The sequence below is a fragment of the Molothrus ater genome, chromosome 4 (genome assembly GCF_012460135.2).
Source record: "Molothrus ater isolate BHLD 08-10-18 breed brown headed cowbird chromosome 4, BPBGC_Mater_1.1, whole genome shotgun sequence".
In the NCBI taxonomy this organism is placed as follows: domain Eukaryota; kingdom Metazoa; phylum Chordata; class Aves; order Passeriformes; family Icteridae; genus Molothrus; species Molothrus ater.
The window spans coordinates 27,890,068-27,914,980 of record NC_050481.2 but is presented as its reverse complement, the minus strand read 5'-3'; the positions used below and the strand labels follow the sequence as shown (position 1 = coordinate 27,914,980).

At 39.2% G+C, this 24,913-nt stretch overlaps 1 protein-coding gene across 1 annotated transcript; it reads right to left on the bottom strand.

Moving 5' to 3' along the window:
• Nucleotides 1-485: 485 nt before the first annotated feature.
• Nucleotides 486-24,482, bottom strand: SLC39A8 (solute carrier family 39 member 8). Its single transcript, XM_036382682.2, has 8 exons — nucleotides 24,297-24,482; nucleotides 17,340-17,508; nucleotides 13,146-13,315; nucleotides 12,603-12,725; nucleotides 11,395-11,562; nucleotides 4,942-5,149; nucleotides 4,250-4,434; nucleotides 486-1,588 (listed from the first exon to the last, which is right to left on the bottom strand). Exons 1-8 carry the CDS (start codon nucleotides 24,480-24,482, stop codon nucleotides 1,442-1,444), a joined length of 1,356 nt encoding a protein of 451 aa, XP_036238575.2. The 3' UTR covers nucleotides 486-1,441.
• Nucleotides 24,483-24,913: the final 431 nt, after the last annotated feature.

Genomic DNA, 24,913 nt, shown 5'->3' with positions numbered 1-24,913 from the left:
AGTATCATTGGCTACTACATTTTAACACTTACGAGATATTTTAAAGTAAAGTATTATTTACAACTTCTGTGCAGTTTGCCTTAAAGCTTTTATTAAACAGACACTTAGAGAAGTTATTTTTTCCTAAGGTAATTACAGATGAGATTCAAATAAAGTATTAAAGTAAATGCTTTGCCTGGTAGAAAAAAAATATTTTAATAAAGGATTAAAAATAAAATAGTTGTACCTTCCTACAGCAAGGAAATACATCAAAAACAGTATCTCCTTTGAAGCTGCAAAACTTGCTTAAAAATCAATGAAAAAAGTAACTTACTGGAGAATAACAACAATTCCTTCAAAGCAAAGTGGTGATTGAAATGGAATGTATTTTTTAATTAATTTCCCTGTGTTCATCTTACAACAGATTAGTAATGAGTAGATGAATTGTTTATTTCAGAAGAACTCATATATATAAGCATGATTTTAGAAAGTCCACACGCAACAGATTGTGGTAAGAATTTGTATATTTTATTATCATTTCATTCCATCCAACTGCACACAAAGAAATCATTCAAATTATGAAGAAAGCATACTGGAATGTTGATTTTAGCAGGTTTTTTTCCTAAATTCTCCTTTGTAAGACTAAAGAACTGATTTTTAAAGGGGTTATATGGGAAACTTAAGTATAAAAGTTTATTATTTTCATAGAATACAGAAAAGTTGAACATTTTTAAAGTACTCAATGTTTCTAAAATATTATGGAGTTGATAAACAGTCATAAATTTAACACAGGTTCCCTCTAATTAAAAAAAAGTGGTTCTCAAAATAAATCAACAATTCCCTAGTGCATTTATAAAGAGAAAAGATCAAAAGCAGGAACTGGTATCTCTCCTTCCAGTGTTAATTAGTAATTAAAAATCTTAGCTTCATTAGTACCTACTCTGAAATGGTTTGATTTTTTTTTTTTTTTTTTTGATGGGGAATGAAGATGTTACACAGACAAATCCTGCAACAAAAGTCATAAAAATTAACCAGTTTTGAAACTGCTTGCCTTCATCACAGTTAAAAAACTATATGAAACTGTATTATTTTCTTTTAAATACACATCTTCCTTGTAGACCTCAGCTTTCAGTTGGTCTGGAGTTGCATGTAGCTGCATGTATTGCATAATTCTACTGGCCAAGTAACACCCTTCCTCTATGACAGTTCAGATATGTCTGATAATTTTAAGTAGAAATAAAAATATTAGCATAATTTTTTTGGCATCACACAGAAGCTGACAGCTCCTACTATTTGGTTCAACTGCAAGTCCTAAAGAAGAATTTCCTGTATTTGGGGCAAGAGGGACAGGATGGGCCTTGCCACTGTTTCAAAACCAAGTAGATGAAATCAATGTCCCTGTATGGATTTCAAGTGTCTTCCATTTGCAATTTGCTTGATGTCTCCACTCCTGATTCCATCCTCACAGCTCAATATTTTCTGCATACAAGGTGATCAGCAGGATAGCAGTAAACCCTGTGAGCAAACCAGCATTCTGAATGAGGAAGAACGTCAGATCCGTCTTTCGTCCCGTCACTTTCTCCCGCAGCATATCGTTCATCTCTGGGAACTGAAAAAATAGGATATTTTTAGGTAAGTATTGCCATCTCGTGGTAGCATGCTTAATTTAAGGCATTAAGAAGTGAACCATATTGCTACTTTGGACTGAATATTAGAACTAACGGGGGTGAAAGCAGTCACAGGAAAATATCACCCTAATTACCCTGAAAAACCACTCCACCAAGGATTGTAAGATGAAACGGTGTTTTGTTCCTCTCTACCGTGGCTTCATCTGGCTGAGTCTCATGCAAATTTTCCCTTTTTGATTCTAGCAGACTCCTAGGCTCCAATTGCTGGTCCACACGTTGCAGCTAAGAGCAGCTGCCCTTGTATTGCTAAATGTTTTGTTTCTTCCTTCACTGCTATAAAGAGAAATCCTTGTCTGGGAAACAGAACATTAGGATTCTTCTGCTTCATCTAAAGGAAAATGAAGTGAAGATGAAAACACGGGCAACCCCTCAGAAATCAGAAACCTTTCACATGTGGAAGGTCTGGTGGGCTTGTCAGGTCAAGCAAGGAAGAGGAAGACAATTGGTGGGAAACTGGTGGTAACAGATGCAATATGACATTACAGTGCCATGAAGGGATTCTTCATTGCATAATATACGTCTTAGTGGTATAAACACAAGAGCAAAGGATGACTGATCTGCTGCTAACTGCAGAAACAAAGATACTGCCTCTGGAGCCAGTGGAGGTGATGGCAGAAGAGCACAGGTATCAAGTTCCCTGCATGGGATGATTCAGGGTATGTGTTAGCTGCAGGTAAAGTCAGCTATAGTGGCTTTTGAGAAACAAGCCTTAAAGTATTCTCCTGTTCTGCTGAGAATAGTATAACCAGAATACAATGAAGAGAGTTTATTTCAGCCCTAGTCAGGAAGCCTTCAGGCTGGGTAACTCCAAAACTGTATCTTTCTTTGATCTCACAATACAAAAACAGCTATTGAAGGTACTGCAATTCTTGAAGAACAGGCTAAGGTTAGCGGGAAGAGCCCAAAGTTTCCCAGAAATGGTTCCAGAGCTCTGTCACACTCTTGCACAACAGGGCAAAACCAGATTAACTTCATGCCATACAGCAAGGCTCATTTGTGCACACACCTCAGCATACATTCCCACCTGCCCACAGCCTCCCCACTCAGAGATCCTATTGGCAGAGGTTGGACTATGCCAATACTGGCAGAAAAAAGAACAGCGAAAAGAAAAGGAGGAAGGCATGACATTCCAGTTACTCCTACCTGCTTCTGGACAAGCAAACCAGAAGTGTGTGAAAATCGTAAGAAAGTAGAAAGCCAGATCTCTGTACAGAGCACTTCAATACCCTATTTCAGACTTTTCAGGGGGAAGAAAAATTCAGATAGGTAACTGATACAATCCAAAAACCTATAAAAAGAAAGAGAGGATGGTACAGGGAGAGAGATAGATAGAGAGGAACAGAGAGAACAGAACAACAGATACAAAGAAAAGAATGTTACCTACTTTGATGGATTTAATAACAAACTTGAGTCACTATTTATGCCATGAATTTTACACATCAGAGTTCAGTGCATTACTATTCATTATATGAGTGAAGCTAAACAAAAAGCATTAGCAATTAAGGTACTGCAAGCGTACGAAATAAACTACTTACATTGTTTATAACTCTAACAACATATTAAATCCCATACTATTACCTGAACTATAACAGTATTTAATGAAATAGTCACTATAAATATATGACAGTTCTAAATGCACATGGAACCAAACTGGGGTCTCAAATCTTTTCAGATTTGAGCCTCATTCTTCCAGTTCTGCACTCAAATGGATTCTCACGTGGCAGATGTAAACACCTTTGCACCCGTTGCATCTGTTCTTACAACACTGACTTAAACATAATAAAACTTAAAACTCTTGAAAGATCTCTCTCATTTTGAGAGAAAACATCATCATAAGAGGAAATTATGGAATATTGCTAAGTAACTGTGGATCCAATGTCTAAATATGATCTGGATTTTAGCACAATTTCTTTTCCTTGTATCTTCTAGCACATTTTGAAAAATAAATGGTAGACAGACTATTCTGAATAGAACTCAGCAAAATTTTTTGTCTGAACCAGGAAAATGAGGCTGGCACTCTTTGATTTAAATCAGGACAGAATTTAAATCAAGTTTTTCATTATCACTGTGGTTACACAACACCTTTCATTCAACTCAAAACTTAATATTTAACTTTATTCTCTTTACCTTTCTTGCTTTTCCTTCACAACGCAGTTTAAATAGACAAACAAACCTTTTAAAATAATGAGGTGAAATAATGTGACACTTTAAAATGCTGAAACAAAGTGTTTATACCCTTTTTACTCTGATTAAACCAGGCCAAATTCATGAAAGGCTTGTCTCTGTCTAAAACCCCTTTTCAATAATCATATGATGAGGTGAAAGGCTTTAGTGTTTCATGAATAAACATAACTTGTTATGGATAGGTGAGGCTTTATGAAGCCTTACCTATTGGTAACAATAATTATCTGTGCACCTCCATTAAGGGTTTAAGTGATGATATTCTATTATTATTATTGTTATTATTATTATTAGTCACTGGCATGAGAAGGAGAAAATACTAAATTCTGCTGGAGATACTTAGTGGAGTACATGTTTTTTTTGCAGAGAAATAAATAACTGAAAATGCAATTATATCTCACCATATCTGCCAGAGAGATGTACAGGAACATTCCACCAGCTATAGCAAAGATGATGTTAGGAGCAAAGTTGTTTCCTACTAATATTCCAAAGGCCAACCCGATGTAACAAGAACATGCAGATAGGAAATTGAAAAACAGAGCCTGCCGAGTACTCATTCCTGCATTAAGCAAGATGACAAAATCCCCTAAAAGAATAAAAAAAGAGAAAACCATATTCAGAAAATGACATTGTGGTTATTCTGATGTCAAAAGAAGTCTGAAGACATTATTTGTACACACATTATAACCCTTGTTGTTTTTCTCCATTCAAATAGGTGATGAGGATTTCCCTTCAAAACTAAGGAAATTGAAATATTCTAAATAAATAGTGATGCAAGATTGAGACAAGAGCATAGGAACACACCACTACCTATGATGATTTCTGGGTTTTAAATTAATTAATACAACACTGTATGCACCATATATAAACAAGATAATTAGTACCTGTCCAATATATGCTCCCAGCTTCCACCCACCTGCACTTGGGAACTTCCCGTGCCAGATGTGTGTTTTGGTGCTTGGTAACTTTTTGATGAATATTTTTTCTATTAATTTGTCTAAACTTTCTTTCAACCACTGCCAACTTTACGCCAACACAACCACCTACAACAGAGATTTCCACAGCAAACAACATGTGCAATGAAGTTTCTTACCCAGTTCATGAGGAAACTCTTCACACAAGATGGCTATGGAGGTACTGAGCCCTTGAAGCAGAGACAAAGTGAAAGAAGCCCCAATAGCCAAGCCATCTATGAAATTATGTACGGCGTCACTCAGTGTCACCATCCAAGCAATGGTCCCAATCTTTGACAGTGGACGCCCCTTAAGACACTTGCATAAGCTGCTTTGGGTGGCTCCTTCCTGAAAAAAAAAATAATAATAAAACAATTACAATTACACAAAGTGCTGAATAAAGAAGTCAATGAATCACACTTCTGTCCTTAAATGAATGCCAAATATAAACTCAAGCACTGCTGCATATAGAGACCAAATTGCTTTGTCCAAGAAGCAAATGGCACAGCAGAAGCACCAAATGTTTTCTGTTTCAACAAGGTGACGTACAGGACTCAATCTCCCTTCTGAATGCGAAGTGTCACCTGGATGCCCTTCAGCTGAGACAGGAAGCAATTCAGGTCACAGTGGTCTGAATGTCTCTCTGGAGTCTCTGTCAGATAAAGATGGTCCCAAGCCTCCTCTGCCACCTCTACATAAGCATGTACAGTCAGAAGGATCTGATCTCAGTGACTGGTAGCATCTGTATTTAAAACAACTGGCACCACATCATGGTCTCAGAGACATACGCAGCTACCACAGGAACAGAATTCTATCTACATTACATATATGATGTGTCTATACTGTAGAATGTGTCTACAGTATAGACATATTCAGACTTTACATAAAGTTGATTTCTAATTTTGGGCAATAGTCAAGTCCAGCTATTCAAATTAATTTCTACAAAGTGAATGTTTAATAAAAACAGCGGTGGCTAATTTTGACTGCACAATTAAAGGTTCAGAGCATGAAATCAACAGGCTAATATAAAACTGCAGTGCACATACCCTCCAGGGATCTCACTAATTCTCCCCAGGAGTGGAAGTAATTTATACATGTGGTGCCATGAAATAATGAAAAACTTGAACACACATAGAAGGAACTGCCATTTTAACTGCAAGCACAAACTAAGCTCCCCTAAAAGTTCTTGGTCACCCATTTGATGAATTTCTATACACACATACTGTCTTTACAGAATATTTGCAAGCATTATACTATTTCCCCCATTAAAGCACATGGCACAGGATTGCATCCAGGCAGTTCTTGGATGTCTCTAATGAGAAACTCTCTAATGAGTCCATAGCCTCTCTGAGCAATCTGTTCCAGTGCTCAGCCACCTGCACAGTAAAGAAGTTCTTCCTCATGCTCAGGTGGAACTTTCTGTGCATCAGTTTCTGCCTGTTGTCTCTTGTCCTATTGCTGGGCATCACTAGGCAGAGCCTGCCTCCATCCCATTGACACCCTTCCTTCAGATACTCACAGACATTGATGGGCTGCCTTCTCTGTCATCTCTTCTCAAGGCTGAACAGACCCAGCTCCCTCAGCCTTTCATTTTGAGAGATGCTCCAGTCCCCTCATCGCCCTTGTGGCTTCTGCTGGACCTGCCCCAGGAGCTCCATGTCCCTCTTGTGCTGAGGAGCCCAGAACTGGACACAGCACTCCAGATGTGCCTCACCAGGGCTGGGCAGAGGGGCAGGATCACATCCCTCGACCTGCTGGCAATGCTCTTCCCAATGCACCCCAGGATGCCATTGGCCTTCTTGGCCACAAGGACATTGCTGGCTCATGGACACTCATGGACACTCATGGACACACCAAGACACCCAGATCTTTCTCTGCAGAGCTGCTTCCAGCAGGTCAGCCCCCAGCCTGTGCTGGTGCCTGGGGTTATTCCTTCCCAGGTGCAGGACCCTGCATTTCCCTTTGCTGGATTTCAGGAGGTTCTGCTCTGCTCATCTCTCCAACCTGTTGAAGCCCTTCTGAAGGGGTATTGGCCAGTCCTCACAGATTTGTGTCATCGGTGAACTGCTCAGGAGGCAAGTTCACCAAGTCCTTGATGAATAGGTTAAACAATAAAGGGCCCAATACTGAACCCTGGGGGACACCACTAGTGACAGACCTCCAATGACACCCTGACCCACTGAGATCTGCTATTCAGCCAGTTCTCAATAAACCTCACTGTCCACTCATCCATTCCACACTTCCTGAGTTTGCCTGTGAGGAAACTGTCTAAAGCAATGTTTAAGTTAAGGCAGACAATATCCATTGCTCTCCCGTGAACCACACACATCTCCATTTCTTGAAGTATAAGGGTATAGAGGAACATCTCCTTCTCCTTAGGAAAAGGCCAAAGAGTATTTCAATAAATTTTCTTTAGCTATTAAAAAAAAACCATTGCAAACTGGTTTAGTTTTGCCATATGCAAATGCTACCAGGCAAACTGATTTTTTAACTACAAGGAGATAAAATGATCAATAAGTCCTTGCAAAATCTTTCAGAATAGAGCTATAAGGTCCGCCACTTGATTTGCTCACAGGCCTCTTATCTGATTACATTCTTGTATTTAAGAGCTGCCCTTGGTACAGGACAAAAGTTCAGGTCAGGAATTTCTGAGTCAGGTGCCTATTGCACTGCCTGGAACTCACAGATAATGAAGCTTTGGTTGAGAAGTGCCAAAACCACCACAAAGCAGCCCCTATTCAGTCTACAGGAAGTTCTAAAATTACACTTTTATGATGCAAAAATGAGCAATGGTATCAAAAAGTCAGGAGTTTCCCTGCTGATTCAAACACGTAGGTTTTAGATTTGTATTACACACTTACCTTTAGTTTTTGAAGACTTTCCTCTCAACATTTCCTCTAACACAAGCAGTGCCAATCATTTTTTTGAGATTATTAATTTGTACCTGTACTATTTCTGTTTGAGATAGGATCACTTACGAGTAATAGATCTCTCTCTTAACCCATGAAGACAAGCTGAATGTCACTTTAAGTAAGAAGTATTACAAAGCAAGCCACCCAAAATACATGAGTATAAGAAAACCCAAATGCAATTAGCAAAGCTCTTCCACCAATTCATCCAGCTTCCTGAGGTAAAGATCTGTTCACTAATTTTTTCTGTTCCCTGGTGACCATCCTTAAAGTAGACTATAAACAGGAGGAAGAATTGTTTTGTAGACCATCCTGATTTCTGCCTAAAGCACATCATCTTTCTTGCACATGTTTCTAGCTTCACTGAAGAAAGGGAGTTTGATCTAATGCACAAATTTTCTTTTTAAATAATTTGCCCATTTTTCCCATCAAAAAGAAAATTTAAAGTAATTGCAATTAATTTAGAGTACCAGTATTGATTTACTTCTAAAAATTACTTTATTGATTCAAACTTCCAAAATGCAGAAACAACCATAGTTTATAAACTAGCAATCAGTTTCTGAGACACCTTTGTTTTCCATCTATATCTATATATATATATGGCTATCTGCCATTTACGTTTACTGTGTTGCTCTGAAGTATCATAATTCTTACATGTAATCCATTTTAAATAATGTCTTGACAACTTCTCTAACTTATATAAAGTACAGTGAAATTGCCTTTCTGGATATACATTCTGAAGTTTACTAGATCATGTATCCAGTAGAGGCAGATGAACAAGTAATACATATTCTTCATGCTTAAGATAAAGGAGACTACTGACAAAATACCCTAGAACACATAGGATTCCAAAGCAAAAAATTAGCAATGTCTATCTCCTCTGGACTACTTCCATTTTCTCATGGTAGTTTAGCATACATCAAAAGAGATGCCAGCTAAAGAGCTCTGTAATACCCAGCTGGACTATCAGGTTTCATTTTTATTAATTATTAGTGCAGTTCTACATTATTTGTATCTCCCCATTTATGGTAAAACAAAGACATCCTTGATATTTATGCTCTTCTAAACACAGGAGACTTTTTAAAAGTAATGGCCTCTCCTTCACTCCCAAACTTAAGAAATTATACAAGACACTCTTATTTCATCTTACGATATCTCAGATTACTATTTCATCTTACGATATCTCAGATTACAATAGTGATCACTATTGCCATTTCCAATGCATGCCTGATTCCCTCAGACATGAACCAGACACATCCTCTGGAAGAGCCCACAGGACCAAGAAGGAATCCTGACACTGCCACCAGGCAATAAATAAAGGCACTGTAAAGTTTTGCTGTACAACTCTAACTGTGTGCACTCAAGAACACAGATGTTTCAGCAATTTGTCTCTGAAATAACTTTCTTTCGAAGTTTCTGCTGTCAAGCCATATTTCAATGCATAGATACAAACTTTGAGTAGAGCACAAAGGTTTCCAAGGTTGCACTTACTGCTGCAAGTAAAAACAGAAAGTAGGTGACTAATTAAACATTTACTCTGACAGTCAATTTCTTCTGGCATCAAAGGAGAGAATATAGCTGGATCCCCATGGCTGAAAACAGTTACCACACCTTAGCACAATCAGGTTTCAAATTCCCTCTTTAAAGCCTTGATTTCTGACTATTCTCTATTTGCCCTCTTTAACAAGCTGTTGATTATGAGGACACATTAAAATTCTCTTGGGTACACATTAGCTTATGCCAAATGGTTTTGCCTTAAATAGTACATTCTTGTAAAGTTGAATGCATCCCTACCCTCCTGCCATTACCCTAACTGCCCTAAAGCACCTTGGCCACATTGGCCCTCCCCTGACCCAGCCCTTCAAACCTCACTGGAGGAGGACAAGAGCAACAATGGCTTTTTTGTTGCTACACAATATCACAGAACCATTAAGTTGGACCTCTAAGGCCATTGAGTCCAACCATTAACCTAATTAACCAAGTTCACCACTAATCCATATCCCTAAGGAACACCTCTAATTACCTTTTAAACACCTCCAGAGATGCTGATTCCACCACTTCCCCAGGCAATCTGTTCCTGGGCTTCACAACCCTTTGCATGAAGAACTTTTTCCTAATATCCAGTCTAAACCTCCCCTGGTACAACTTGAGGCTGTTTCCTCTTGTCCTGTCACTTAATATCGGAAAGAAGACACCGACCCCCAAGTGGCACAACCTCCTTTCAGACAGTTGTAGAGAGTGATAAGGTCCCCCCCAAGCCCCTTTACTCCAGCTAAACAATCCCAGCTCCCTCAGCTGCTCCTCATAGGGCCCATGCTCCAGCTCTTTCACCAGCTTTGTTGCCCTACTTTGGAGATGCTCCCACACCTCAAGGTCTTTCTTGTAGAGAGAGACTTGAAACTGAACACAGGATTCAAGGTGCAGCCTCAGCAGTGCCACAGGGGAATGATCACTTCCCTAGTCCTGCTGGCTGCACTGTTTCTGTCTCTGCAGAGAATGGAGGCTTCTTTTACTTGTTTTATAAATCTACGAAATAAAACTTAGGGACACTCATAATACTAATTCCCTCATGTAATTTTAATAATTAAGCATGTTTCTTCTAGTTTTTAAGATGTTCAGAATCCACCACACTTCATGACATTTCTAGGGTAAGGACAAGTACAATTTTGGTGTTTTAAACCGTGTGCATCAAATGCCCTGTGAGCCTGCAGCGTCAGTGCAGAGCTCCCAGCTTTTCTCCTGGTTGTTAGAGACTGCTTCTGGCTTGCTCTCCTGCTTGCTCCTCTCTGCTCCCCACAACTTACTTAACTGGCTAATAAAAATACTTATTAAAAATACTTAACTGGCAAACCAAAAATCTCTTCTATAGAAAAAAAGCCTGCCTTAAGACATCTAAATTTTTTTTTACTATTTTTTGTTGTTTTTTTTTTTTAATAAGGCACAGTAGTGGTCCTCCTTGCACAATACTGCTCCTCTCTACTCGTGGAAAAAGACTAAAGCACAAAAACTTCCTCTTCCTACTTCCATTTTCTTCTCAGACAGAAGGAAGTTGCCTTTGCAGTATGAAAACAAACACAAAGAAACACAGAGAACAAATCTGAAAGACAAAAATACTTAAACCAGGAGGAGTGGCTTCTGTCTCAACATATCACCTCTGTGATTCCCACAGTATCCAAATACACTGTGTTATCACAAGCAGTGCTCACAATATACAGCCTGAAAGTTACTGTACTAGTTTTTCTCTTTAATCATTGATTGGTAGAGCCAGGCTCTCACACTTAATAGCTTTATGTATTCAGGAACAAAATACAGATCATTTTGTATGATCAACGTTATCACAACAGTAAAACACACCACTGCTCTTTAAGCAAAACAGTAACAACAAAACCAAAATTAGCCAAATTAAATAGAAGTTCAAATCTGATTAGATACATCTCTCTGTCCAGCCCATTGCAGCACTGATATAACACAGCCCTTTCTGTTGGATACAGAGTGCATCATTCAGCTTTTTCAATATTGCCCCAAAGCTTGCCCTGGTATTTTTTTCATAGGGTTCAACAAAATTATAAGCTGTAATTCTACAAAAACTAGACAAAAGTAATAAAAATTCATATTAACTCTTCTCTTAGATATGCTTACATAATTGGCAGGGAAAAAATAAATAAATAGACACCATTTTCATACCTGTGCTGAGATCACACTGATGCTGTCAAAACCAAGATTTCCATTGCTCTCTATGACAGCTGAATTTGCATAACATGTGCCCCCATTGCTGGACGATGGTGGTTTGGGTGAGTTAGTCTTATCCTGAGAATGATTCTCTTCTCCATTTTCAAAGTAGTTGTGGCCAGTCTAGATGAAAAATAAACAAGTAGGTAGCTAATTAAGACAAAAGCAAAATAGCAATGTAAGAAAATAAAGACAAAAAGGAAAAGGTGGGTAGGAGATCATATTCATGCTGCCTTGCTTTCCATACCCAGTGATTGCTGAAATGAGCAGCAGTGAACATTTAATCTTTTTAATTAACTCCAAACATATAACATAAGTTCCTAACTTATCTCTTACTTTTAGCTAATCAGAAAACATGGGAGACTTTTCACTTCTAGACCTTTATGTAGAACCTCCCAAGCCAACTTGACCAAAAGTGATCAACATTTGCTGGTTATTCATGGTTGCTTGTCAAATAGAGCTCATTAGCCTTTGTCAGTTTACATAATTAAAGAAAAACAAATTCATTTTTTCTGTTTCTAGCTATTGCAAACAAGGGACAGTTGATCATCATAATTTTCAGTATCAGCACCACTCAAGAGAACACACAGAAGACAAGTACTCTGACATAGGGGTGAAAAGTAGAGCCCCGGGCAAGAGGAGACAACTGCACTGTTCACTGAGCAGGTCTGTGTACCAGAGCTTGGGGAAACACAGAGCTGAAGTTACTGAACACCAGAGTCAGGCCCTATCAGTGCAGCTGCACTTTGCAGATGACCAAGAAGGTGTATTTGTCACACTGATTTCTCCTGCCCAAGGAGGAGCTCCATGGGCAGACTTCATTCTCTCCACCTCTTATGTATTTCCATGTTTTTCTGATGCATTTAGCTACCACAGCAACAACTTGGCTCTGGAAAGCAACTGGAGTATATACTAAAGAGAGCAGACCACACTCACATCTGGATTCCATCCCAAAGCTGCCTGCTTGTAACTCCCTCAAGAAAGGGAGATTTCTTGCCCTATTCATATGGGTTTTAAACAGATATATCAGAACACACAGTAAGGCTGAATTCCTCAGATAAAATAGGAAAAAAACCCACATTTCATGCATCTAGCAAGTATCTCACAAAGTATGACAGGTACTTTTAGGCAAGGCTCATTCAGTTAGTGATAGGTTTCATTACCTTGTTATAGAGCTTTAGTATCACTTTAAGAATCCTTTCCACAAAGAAGAGAATGTAGAATCCACCAAACACAGCAACAGCCTTCTCAACATAGTTATCTACTTTTGGGTCAAACCCAAATGCCTAATAGTGAAGAAAAAAGCAACGCAAATTAGTCTGTAATCTTAGTACATTTCCAGAAAAACAAACACACGTCACACTGCACAGATACCCCTCTATTACAAAAACTGTCTCTAGATCAACCACCAGTTTCCATGAGCAGAAGTTGTAAAAGATTCTGGTAGCATTACATTTTTTAAACTTCGGCAAAATGTTAACAGTGTAGCCTATTAAAGTTCACTACAACTTTATCCAGTGTCTTTCTCTTTTTCTATAGAGGCAGAATAGCCCTTGGTCCTTCCCAATGAACAACAAGACATAGATCTTTAGAAACTAGTATGCAAACCTGTAATGATTTGTATCATTATATTATCAAATAATATAATGGTATATAATAATTATATATACCATTATTATTATCAAATAATTATTCTTCTTGCTTACCTCTGGAATGAGCTGGAAAATTGCATTAGAAAAGAGAGTACCAATGGCCAAGCCCACAAAGTAAGTTAAAACCTTGGGGAAATATGACTTCTTTAAGAAAGGAGTTAAAATCAATCCCAGAAGTGATGCCAAGTTAATGATAGACACAGCCAGGAACCCAAATCCCCAAACTGTGGACAAAAAAAGAGAAATACAAAATATTTTAGTATAACACCCACTTCAGTCTGCTTGTGATTTCTCTAATTGCTAAACTGGCACAAACTAGTAAAAGAGTCATTCCTTGGTTGAAATTAAAACTCACAAATATAAAATTCTTAAAATGCATAGGCAGTTAAGATGCATACCTGCAGAATGGAAATATCTGAAAATATTTTCTGGGACAACCATATTAAAAATGGAAACCATGCTAGTAGAATGTATGGGCTAACCGAACTGCTGGTAATGTAAATGAAGTCTCTCTACAGTCAATGAAGAGTAAAAATTAAGGCTTAGGCCAATAGTTGAAGCAGCTATAGCACAGAGAAAAGACAAAACTTCTTACTAGTCCCATAGTCAGATCCAATTGACATTCATTTCTAAGAAACTCGTTGTCTTGGCCGTACCAGATATAAAAATCCTTCCTGATAACGGATGACTCCTTCAAATCACTGAGGTGATATCTCAGTTCCTAACCCTCCTCCCTCCTCCTGTCATTCAAAGAAATTTTGCTGGCTGAAAATGCTGCCCATCACTGTTTTTCAACAGATGAGGTGAGAGATATCTGATAGTTGAGATAATTTTAATAGAGAAATGAAAGTGCATTAAAAAAGAGGTTCCAGGTTTAAAAACAAGGATATGTGATTTAGGTATGCAATGACAAAAACCTTTCCTAAGAATCAGTAAATGCAGCAGGGTTCAGCATAATTTTGTTTCCCTCACCATAAGCATAATCTCAGATATTTAGTGTTCAGGAACCAGGACTTGCACAAATCCATACCATAATTATTCTGGAGCCTGAATTATAGGTTGGAGAGGTGTGGTGTGGTTGTTGCTGCTCGTAAGCACTCACAAAGTTGTGCCTCTATAAGGAACATTTTTTTCCCTAGTGACATCTCAAATCCCTATGAGTAGAGAGAAAAACTTTAAAAGTTGTGCTAAAGAGGTCTACAAGGGTGGCCCAAGTAATCCCACAGAACTACGAAGTAATCCAAACAGACAGAGAGTTTGTCTTTAAAAATTAACCACAAAAAATAATCAATGCCAACACAATGTTGCCTAGATGAGAACAGTTTCATATAATCCAAAAAGTTGCATCATTATAAGCTTGTATGTATGTAGGAAAGTCACCACAAATTCCTCTCTGCATAGCAGAAACTAAGAGATCAGATTATGGTCTGATATTATTTCCTGGAACACAACTGGCAAACACACTAAGCTAAATTCCTCACCTGCAACTGGGATACTCTACTCTGTACAGTGTCACAATGTTTCTATAAAATGAATTTCATATCATGTCAAGAACAGAAAGCATTAGAAATATTCAAAGCATTTGCAGATGTATCAATGCCAATTACAACACTTATTTGCCAATTTTAAGAGAGCCACACAGAGAGAGGGAAAAACAACTAGATATGGGTAGATTCACTAAGCTACATAGATTAATTTTTATTAAACTAAATGACAATTAAGATTGTAACTATATTTTTGAAATCAAATTTATAATAAACAGGTTTCCAGTGTTATCATGAGTCAGAAAACACTGTCTAAATTTGGGATTACTACATATGTACGAGAGTAGTTTAGTTTTGTACATGGACACCTACCCATATTCTGTGCAAAAATATACATTTTTAACTGAGCTGAAAAAATTCCAAGACAACCACTGTTGGCAAAATTCCTGCATTAAGGACTGTATTTCACAATATTATGTGCCTTAAAATGGTTTTATTCACTAGGACTCCATCCACACTAGTCTTTTCATGAGTCCACACATCTCAGAAAGCTGGGTAGTCTGACTTTATGTACCAGAGCATGGCACTCATATGCAGTGCTAATTCTTTCCCTGAGATGGATGACTCAGTCAGTTTTTGCTAACTGCTATTATTCTTTCTGTCTTTAAACTGTAGCCTCAATAAAGAGACAACCAAGATACCCAAAGGCACAAGAAATCAAAAAAATAAAACTGCATGAGTGCAAGTAAGATGCCCTCCTTAGAACACTGCTGCCCAGCACTGATCCTTGTAAGAACAGGCAGGCTCAGGCTCTTCCTTAACCTTGTCCAGGTATGAAGAGGAAGTGAGTGCATGAATACCTTTCTGAAGAAGTCAAGCAGAGGACACAGAAGGTGTTTGTCTTGGACATGAGGAATGCCACTGGGCAGTTTCAGCTGTTTGATACCTTTCTATACCCCTCCCTATTATCTTTCAAAGAAGCAAGCAAGGGGAGGAGCTGAGTGTGCCCAAAGATCAGACAGTTTTACAAATCCCAGGACAAAAGACATTAAAACCTGTTGCCTTCCAACTTCTACTCTGCTTTGGCATCACTTATTTTTTATTCAGAATAGCTGCTCCTAAAGCTCATTGGACTGGTTTCTTCTGCATGTCCTGTCCATTAGTATTTTGGAATACACTTTATTATTAAGAGAGTGGTGGTCCCTGGGGAGAAAATTCACATAGGTACAGCTGGAAACAGGCATGAAGGATTTTGCTCCATGGGCAGTAATTGAAATCATCTGGGCTCAATGCTACTGACAGATTCACTTTGTGATGGGGTGGGGGTGTATAAATCAACAGCTGCATTGGGCACTGGGCCTTTCTAGGAATCTCTGTTCAAACAGGTACCACCATGTGTCGCAGTGGTTAAAAATGCCCTAACCATGGGCCTGCAGATTTCTTGTGCTGCAGCCAAGGGAGGGGCAGGGAGAAGGCTGCCTTGCTTATCTGGCTATCGGACATTGCTTCTGAGCTGGACATTGCTTCTGAGCTGGCCAGATAAAAGAAAAGCAAGAGGGATGGTTTAAGTAGCCTAGGAGGTTAACTGTAGGTCAAGGATTCCATGTTCAACCTATTTAACCAGCACCCCCTCCCAAGAAAAAGAAAAAGAGAAAAAAAAAGAGAACAGATCCTACTCTCCAATACAGATCTAATGGTCTTCTTGGTAATGCGTCTGCATATGATACAAGCAATCTAGAGCAGTCATGCTAAATTGGTGCCATGGTTTCAGTGATTACTCAATCAGAATTCCAATCTTTCATTGACACAACAAAACACAACTATGTTTTATACAGATGATCACCTATATTAATCAGAATGTTATTAATAATAGTATTTCAAAAGTTACAAAAAGCACTTCTGTATCTCTTCTTATGAATACTGACATTAGGCACTATTAATCCAACATCCTAACTTTTAACATTAATTCAGTTGATTCCCTTGGAACAGTAAGTTCATTTGGAATACTGACTTGAATTATATCTGATCTTTTTTAGTGCAATAAGTGATTTCTTTAATCAGATAAATATTCCCTGTCCAATGCTTTTTACTGCACTGTACAGTTCTGTGCACAATAAATACAGAAATAAGAGTGAGAAAAAGAGGGAGAAGATTAGGGCTACTTAACCATGTAACAATCTTCCTCCTGGAGGGGTCATCACAGAATATGACATGAAAGCAGGAGTCAGAATTTGGAAAGAATATGAGTATTTTTCCCCAGTAAACCAGTCACTGGCTTACCTGACAGTCCCTCTGCAAATAACTCCATTCAAATGTAGCCCAAGTAATTCTAACTCTACCTGCCTCCATCCAGGCAGATTCCACCAAGTTCAATTTCCCATTGCAAACCACCTGCACAAACTTCCCTTCTGTACACTCATCTCTTCTTCTATTAACCAGCTATAAGTACGAGTCCTTTTGTTTCAAAGCATAAACGATTATCCAAACAAAACAAGTCAGAAAGACTCTTCCTTATGCGGGCAAAATATTCCATAATCTTCTAGTCAGTTCTTTCACCTTTCTTACAGCATTTTAAATAGATCACTGTCAAGAGATAACAATTTTGTTTGGATAGTCTGCTGACCTAAACCAGCAGTTTATGTTCCCACTTTGGAACCATATCTTCCCAAACAAGACACTCCTGTTATTTACAGATAAATGCTTACTGTTCCTCTAAGAAAACCCCACTCCAGTCCCAGCATTAATGCAAGTAATAGTAACAAACCTTGCAAAGAATGTGGTTTAGATGTGTCCACAAAGCTTTCCTGATGGTCACATGGGTGAAAAATTAGCTGTTGCAAAACTGCAGGGCATATTGTAGAGAAGCTGGAATTTGATATGTAACTGTCATTCGGTATCCCATGCAAAGAAAAGATTTCTTCACTAGTCAAGCACTGAAATTAAAAGGGATTTTGACAACTTAACACATTAATGCAAACCAAAAAAAAAAAAGACATACAGTGAGAAATCCAAGAATTACAACATGGAAGTAATGTAATGCATTTTCAGGAAAGTCTACACAATGTACATTGTGCATGAAAATACTGTGATTGCTTGATATGAAGCAGAAATGATTCAAAGTACTTTAAGTTAGATAAATCACAAATCAATAAACCCCTTACTTAGGAGACAATTGGAGATCTTTTGCCCTGAGAACTCAGACAGTTAAACCTCATAATATATTTGGAAAAATAGCTTCAAAGTACTTAAAACCCAATGTAATTACAAAATAATTAAATTTAAGAGCAGACTAGATACAGTTAAAATCTCAGTAACAGAGTGTGCCAGAAAAGGACTGGTAATTCAGTGACAGCTTATTCATGTAAGTGACCACTTGTACTTTACAACAACACTTCTTATTTATCTCCCCAAATTAACTCCTTAAAAATGGTCTGAAGCCAAACATTTTTCATTCCTCTTACAGCAGTAACTCTTGAGGGCAAACATTGTCTTGTAAAACCATGAGATAAACTCCTGCTTGGGATCTTCACTTTGCCTTTAGCACAGGACATAACAGTGTCTGATGGGCCAACAATAAATATACTCGGCAGTGCTAAACCAGGCCAGGGGCAAGGCAAGGCTGGTTCCTCTGTTTGTCATTTTCAACCAAAAAGATAAAATACAAACCACAAAGTATCATAAAAGATATGTCTACAGAAAAAAAAATTGAGTGTTTTTATGTGAAATGTTCCAAACTGCTGAAATCTTTCATCTAATGCTTTCTGTTCATTTACATTCTTTATTTCCTACAATAATAAGGGAAAACATTATTTTTCTGGGTGTATACAATAGTTTTGTGCAGTTATTGCTGCACAATAAACACATACCAGGGTTGAGTCTCAAGACCAAAGAAATCAAATGTTTTCTTCTATTTAAGACATCAATTCCAGCATAACTCTCCCTGTAGCAAATCTCAGTATGATTGCAAGCAGAGAGCACTGGAAGCCTTAGCAAAATAAACACAAACGGTCACTCCCTGCTCTTCTCAGTTTTTGCAACCTTCAGATTACACAGCATGTCTCCAATAATTCAACATTATTATTTATAAGGCAATTAACTCCTAGAGATAAGCCAGAGTGATTCCAAGTCATTTATTTCATCAGAACTGCTTCCGCTCCTGTTAACAAATATTTTTGTCACTGTCCAAAAGGTGAAAGGCATGCACTCATCACCAGAACGTGACTCTTTGATTTGCTTGGATGAAGAGACCATGCAGGCCAATTCAAATGATTTCAGCTAAATTACATCCAGGATATTTCTGTCCTTCCTCTTTAACTCTGCCAGTCTAGCAGAGTACTCAGGCACATGCTTGAACTTAAACCTAAGTGCAAATTTTGTTAAGGCCATGAGACCCTAAAGATTCAAATATACAGAAGCAAAGTGCATATAATTTCATCTTTCAATGTCAATGCTAATGTCAAATAAATATCACATATAAAATAAATTGAGCTTATAAAAGAAGATGGATTTTTGCTTTAAAACATGTTGCTCCTTTTAACCTACATGAAAGTGAATAAAGAAATCATCACTGAACATACAGTCTTTAACAGGCCAATACACAAACCACTGGAGCTTTCTAAACTGCCTATGTGTCTAATCATTTTACTGTTAACTCTGCATTTTGGAATAATACAACATACGTGGCTAATATGCCCACAGCAAAACAAAGGGAGGATAGTTGTGGTCTACAGAATAGTTCCTGTATGGTGCTTATTTACCAGCTCACGGAGCCATTTCTGGACATCTGTGGTTAGAAAACTGAGCCAGTAAGAGCTGAGAATTTGCACCATAACTATCTCTGAAAGAAATCACCTTTAACTATTTCATTCCTAAGATACAGAATAGAGTATTAGCATTTTAAAATACCAATACATTGGTATTAACATTAATTCACAAAAATCCAAACAATGTTGTGGGAAGGAAAACAGATAATGGAGAGAAACTAAATGAGACACAGCATAAATTAATACATCTGACAATTGTAACCTTGCCTACACACAAACATGGAGGTGAGATATACCATCATAGAAGAGCTCTTTCATGTGAAATTGAGAAACAGCATTGTTTTAATTACTATTATTATTTTGATCAGGGACAAACCCAGAGGATAATGATTCTTATAAATGATTCATTGTTATAAGTCACCTCATACTCTCAGTAAACTCCTACATACATCCAAGAGCTAAAAAGCAAGCTTGCATGAGTTCACCAGCACAATTAAAGGATTAATTAAAAGACTGAATCTTTCAGAAGCCTTAGACTGGAGCAAGGCATGTTTTGCACACTGCAAAACTCTGCATTTATCTTTTCACGATAAATAAATGCATTAACACAGCCACATTGCTGTAAAAACATAAGATATTTAATTTGTAAGACTGATGGACCATCTCATCAGAGAGAAAATTTAGCCTCATGGAACAGGGGACTGAAAATGATGTCCTGACTCACCAAACCTGCTGTTGTGTCTGTCCCCTGCTGTGCAGCAAGACCTTATCACAGTGATAAGGTGAGAGGATTTCCTGTAATGTGACTGTCACCGAGAGTTTAGTAAACAATTGCAAAAAATATATAACAAAACAGATCATCCCTGAACTGTTAAAAAGTAACTTTAAAAGTGCTTTAATGAAAACTGAGGAGAAGCTTAATCATAGATTTCACACAGTTACAGAATACTGAGACTTAGAAAAAATTAAACTATCAACTAGGTTATTCAAACAGATGTTTACTTTTACCCTGGTAAGCCTCTCCCAAAAATGATCAAACAATATGGGATTCCTCTGGAGAAATTAACTGGAGAAATTAACAAAAAATGCTACAGTAATAACTACCTTTTAAAGGCATCAGTCTCTTCTGTGATCTGCTGTGTTCTTATCATTGCTCTACCTCTTTTATCTGTAGCATTCCACATGTGGAGCACTAAAATACTGAGCAGCACCCTGCACTGCAATTTCTAGATGTTGCCAGATTAAATGCCAGCCCAGCCCACCCTAGGGCTGAGCAGTGGGTCCCACAGTAGCAACAGCAAACAATAAATGCAGTGAATGCCTATTTAACAAGGCTTCTTTTCCCTGCCTATTTTTTTAACTTAGTCTGAGCATGCATAAGGCAAAATAGAGACATACAGCTCTGCCTTCCTCAACTTACTTGCAAGAAATGAAAGCGTCCAATGCTGATGTGGTAACACCTTTGTGTCACTTAGGACAGGTAAAAACTGGATGATGCAGATGATCATCCCTTCAATAAGCAGCACTCCATGAGAAAGAGTCAGATGGAGCTGCTCAAATGCACTCATGTGCTTTAGGGATTTCACACACCCTACAACATGGGCAAGGCTGGGAGCTGAAAACTGTCCACAAATACTGAAATTTACTGAAAATATTGTAGAAATAAGACACTTAATGGGTACAATAGCTAAGCCTATTTAGCATCTCACTGGCCAGGCAACATCAGGTCATGGTGTTGGATGAAGACCCTAACTCTGTCACTCTTGTCTCCATTCTTTCAAAAGGACAAGTTGTAACTAGTGAAAAACTACCCCAAAAATCCTCAAATCAAAGAACATACTAGCCTGGTTCTAGTCTAGCTACAAAACTTACTTGATTTTAACTCATCCTGAGATAAAAGGTAATTATATCTGATTACAAATATTAATTTTAAAAATAAATTAAATTTTGTCAAAATGTTTTGTTTAAAAAATAAAATGCACTACATTAAAACACAGGACTCAGGTATACCATCTAGACTGGCATAAATACAGATTTATGAAAGCCAAAGAAGAAATAGGAGCATGATTTTAGCACCTACCAATTACATCAAAGCATAAAAAAAAGCTGAAATTAACAAGCCTTCTTTCCAATACCCATTTACCTTCCAGGCATTTTTTGACCAAAAATTTTGAGCATGTCATTTATTCCTTTGGCACGCACGTGTATGGCTGCCATACTAAAATGAATTCAGTGATAGAAGATCAAGTGTGGTTTCATGGTTTTTACAACTTGCTAATAATGTAAAATACAGAGCAAATAACAAACCATCATATCTATTAGGCTGCAATTGCTAATTTAACCCCTATTAGTATGACTAAAATGTGTGGCAATTCCACAGTAAAATGTGAAAAAAACAGCACTGCTCAGTATTTGTGCTTGCTCAATTAGCACTTATTTGTCTGACAAGGAGTCTTAGCTTACATATTAAGAAAAGGTGATAACAGAAAAATTGAAGAGCAAAGAAAATATTAACACAAAATAAAAATAATTGTAGAAGTGCATGATGAAAGCAAAAAGAGACCAAAAGCAGAAGAAATTGGTGACAGTTAAATCCAAAATTCAAAAAGGGTAAAAAGGGTGCTCAAAAAATCCAGGTTTTTTCTTCTACATTAAAAAATTAGCATCTTTACAGACATCATAGGACACAAGTTACCACAAACACCTACACAAATATACACACAAATGCTATCACCAACAAATTAAATATTTTTTTTAATTCTCCCTTTTCTTTTCAAGTCAACCTGGTATCAAAAGAAAACAGAAATCAATCAAGCAAGCAAGCAGTCAATCTTCTTCTGGCTTACACAACCAGACTTTCAATCTTTAAGAAAATCAATGAGCTTCTTGTGGATCTTTTCATGAGATTAATAGGCTTACCAAAATAGTTGTGAATGAGACATTAAAACTAAACACTAATACTGGGATAAAATTACAGAGACTGCTCCTTCCTGCCAAGTGCTTTATCACCTGTCCCTTACAGACCAGCTCTCCACCAAAAATGCCTTCAGGCTTGGGATGAGGGACTCTCTGAAGAGCAGGGGTATGTTATCTTGATTCAAAGAAAAGCCTGGGAGTCATCCCACTAAGTCTGGACACAGAAGTTAAGAACTGAAAGCCTAAGATAAACCTTCTGCCCTCCTACAGTCAGGAACTTATGCAGCCTGAATGGATTCTGATGCCTTGAGGAAGACCTGGAGCACTCTCCAGAGGTATTCACTTTCCTCTGTTGAGAATCAGTAGAGCTTAGGCCTCTAATGCCTTCCAACACCCAAAACTGTATTAGGCCACTTCATGTCTTCTGTCATAACCAGCAGATGTTGAATTATCAACTTGTAAGCACAAAGACTCATGGTGTCTAAAAAAGGATTTAAGTGGTGTGAGTCTGCATTTGCATGTGCCACCTGCCCAAAGTCATGGACATACCTGACATCCATGAAGGACCAAAATGCACTTGCTTTAATGGCTCAAGCTGATGGAGCAGCCATAAGGCTAATTTTAAGAAGGAATGCAAGTAACTCAGAAAAAAGTAGTTTTCATTTCAAAAATCATTTCACTATGATACCCTAGATATAATTCAACATGAACAAAATTAGAACACGCCTGTAAAAAGAATTGTTTCAGTTAAACTTCAAGTTACTTATGAGGGACATGCATTCATAGTAATAAGAAAGAGCATTACTTTTTTTTTTCCCGTCTGTAGCCTGTGTACGAGAGCTACGTGCTTTTGCAGACAGAAAACCTGAAGGACTGAAGAATCTACTCATTTCTATGGCCTTTTAAAGAAAGCTGCTTTTCATAGCCATAGTCAACACTGCTAACTTGTACTTAGCATGTGTGGCTGAGAATGTTTATATTTGTAACACACTGAGTTGGAACAGTGACCAGTTTGTGAGATTTGAAAGCAGCAATTCCTACAAACATTGCTATGCTTATACTGAATACTACATTGATTTCAGGGCAATTAAGTCCCAATTAAACCTTTCTAAAACAAAGAGAGCTTATTCAAAGTTTGTCTCCTTCACAGAAAAAGCAGAAGAGCTTTTAACTCCACGTTAAAAAACAATTCTCAAGGTCTCTAGAGCCATCGCTCCTCTGTTTCTTAGGGAGCGGAATCAAACCAGAGAAAACAGTCATTTGGCTTTCCTTTCATTTTTGTGACTTTGTGCCTCTGATTTCTGAGCATATGGAAATCTCAAAATTTCCCTTCAAGGAAACAAGTTCAGTCCAGGATGGTCCAGGTAAGTGAAATTACACAGATTTTAAAGTACGAGACAGATCTGAGTTTCTGATGGTGACATTAAACAGAGCACAAATGTTTTAAAGAGAAGTAATATTCCAGTGATATCCAGACAGTAAATTAAATATCAGTTTAAAAAGCTTTTGGCAGATTAATCGACAGGGGTACACTTTGCACTCAACTTAGATAAAAGATATGAAAATGTCTGAAAAAGTTTCTTTACACAAGCAGACCTGTTGTTATAATCGAGATTTTGCTGCCTCATGACAACCATATTTCAACAGCTCCTGAAGATTTGCTTATTCAGCTCTCGGAGGGAAACACTAGCTGTTCTCACACACTCCGTGCAGTTGGACAGATGCTATTTAACCGCGAAAAGAGACAGCTTGAGAGCCGAGCTACGAGGAGCGAGAGCCAATCCCGGGGCAGCCCGTGCGGCAGCAGCTCCCTGAGGCACGGCAGCTTCTCCCGCTGCCCTCACCGGCGCGCCGGCACCTCTGCCCGCAACCGAGCCCAGAACCCAGCAGACATTTGCTCCCTCCCGCCTTCCCTCCCTCCTTCCCTCCCGGCTTCACCGTGAGGAAACACGAGGGCGGCGAGACTTAGACACTACGGAGCTGCCCAGCCGGCCCGGCGCGCTGGCTCCGGGACGTTTCCAGCCCGGCCGCGGTGCCGGTACCTGGTTGTGGTGCAGGTGGGCGAGCGGCAGCGCCGAGCCCAGGATGGGCGCGGCGCCCAGGCGCTGTAGCAGCGCCGAGAGCTGCGCCGCCGACAGGCTGTGGTCGGCCCCGAAGACGCGCAGCACATCGTCGGCGAAGCTCGTCGAGCTGTCCGGCCCCGGGCCAACCCCGGGCTGCCTCTCCATCCCGGCGGGACGCAGCGAGTGTGGCGGATGGCGCAGCCCCGCCGCGCCGCCCTGGCCCCTGCCCACGGGCTCCGCGGGGCGGGAGCGGGGCCCGCCCGCTCGGCCCCTCCCCGGGGGGCGTACTGGGGACGCGGGGCGGGCGGCGGCGCCGCGGAGCTCCCGGCGGGGCGCGGGGCCGTCGCTCGGTGCCTGCCGCGCCGTCGGGCCAGGCCGCTGACCGAGTGCTCGCTGAGCCCCGCCGCCCGGGGGTTGAGGGCAGCCACGGGCTCCCCGCCACCCTGTGTCACCACAAATGTGGCGCGGGGCCCTCCGAGATCGGCCCACGCGCGGGCAGCTGCGGAGGATGCAAAACTCCCGGTTGCCACCGGCCCCGGCCCAGGGGCTAAGAGTCACACAAGCATCAGAGTCATGGCCCCCGCTGCCGTTCCCAG

Coding starts and splice junctions, on each gene's coding strand:
- SLC39A8 (XM_036382682.2), bottom strand. CDS start 24,482: ATGGAGAGGCAGCCCGGGGTTGGCCCGGGGCCGGACAGCTCGACGAGC. Junction 11,563..12,602: donor TACTAAAGCTCTATAACAAG/GTAATGAAACCT, acceptor TTTTTCATCTAG/ACTGGCCACAACTACTTTGA. Junction 1,589..4,249: donor ACATCTCTCTGGCAGATATG/GTGAGATATAAT, acceptor CTATTTTTTCAG/TTCCCAGAGATGAACGATAT.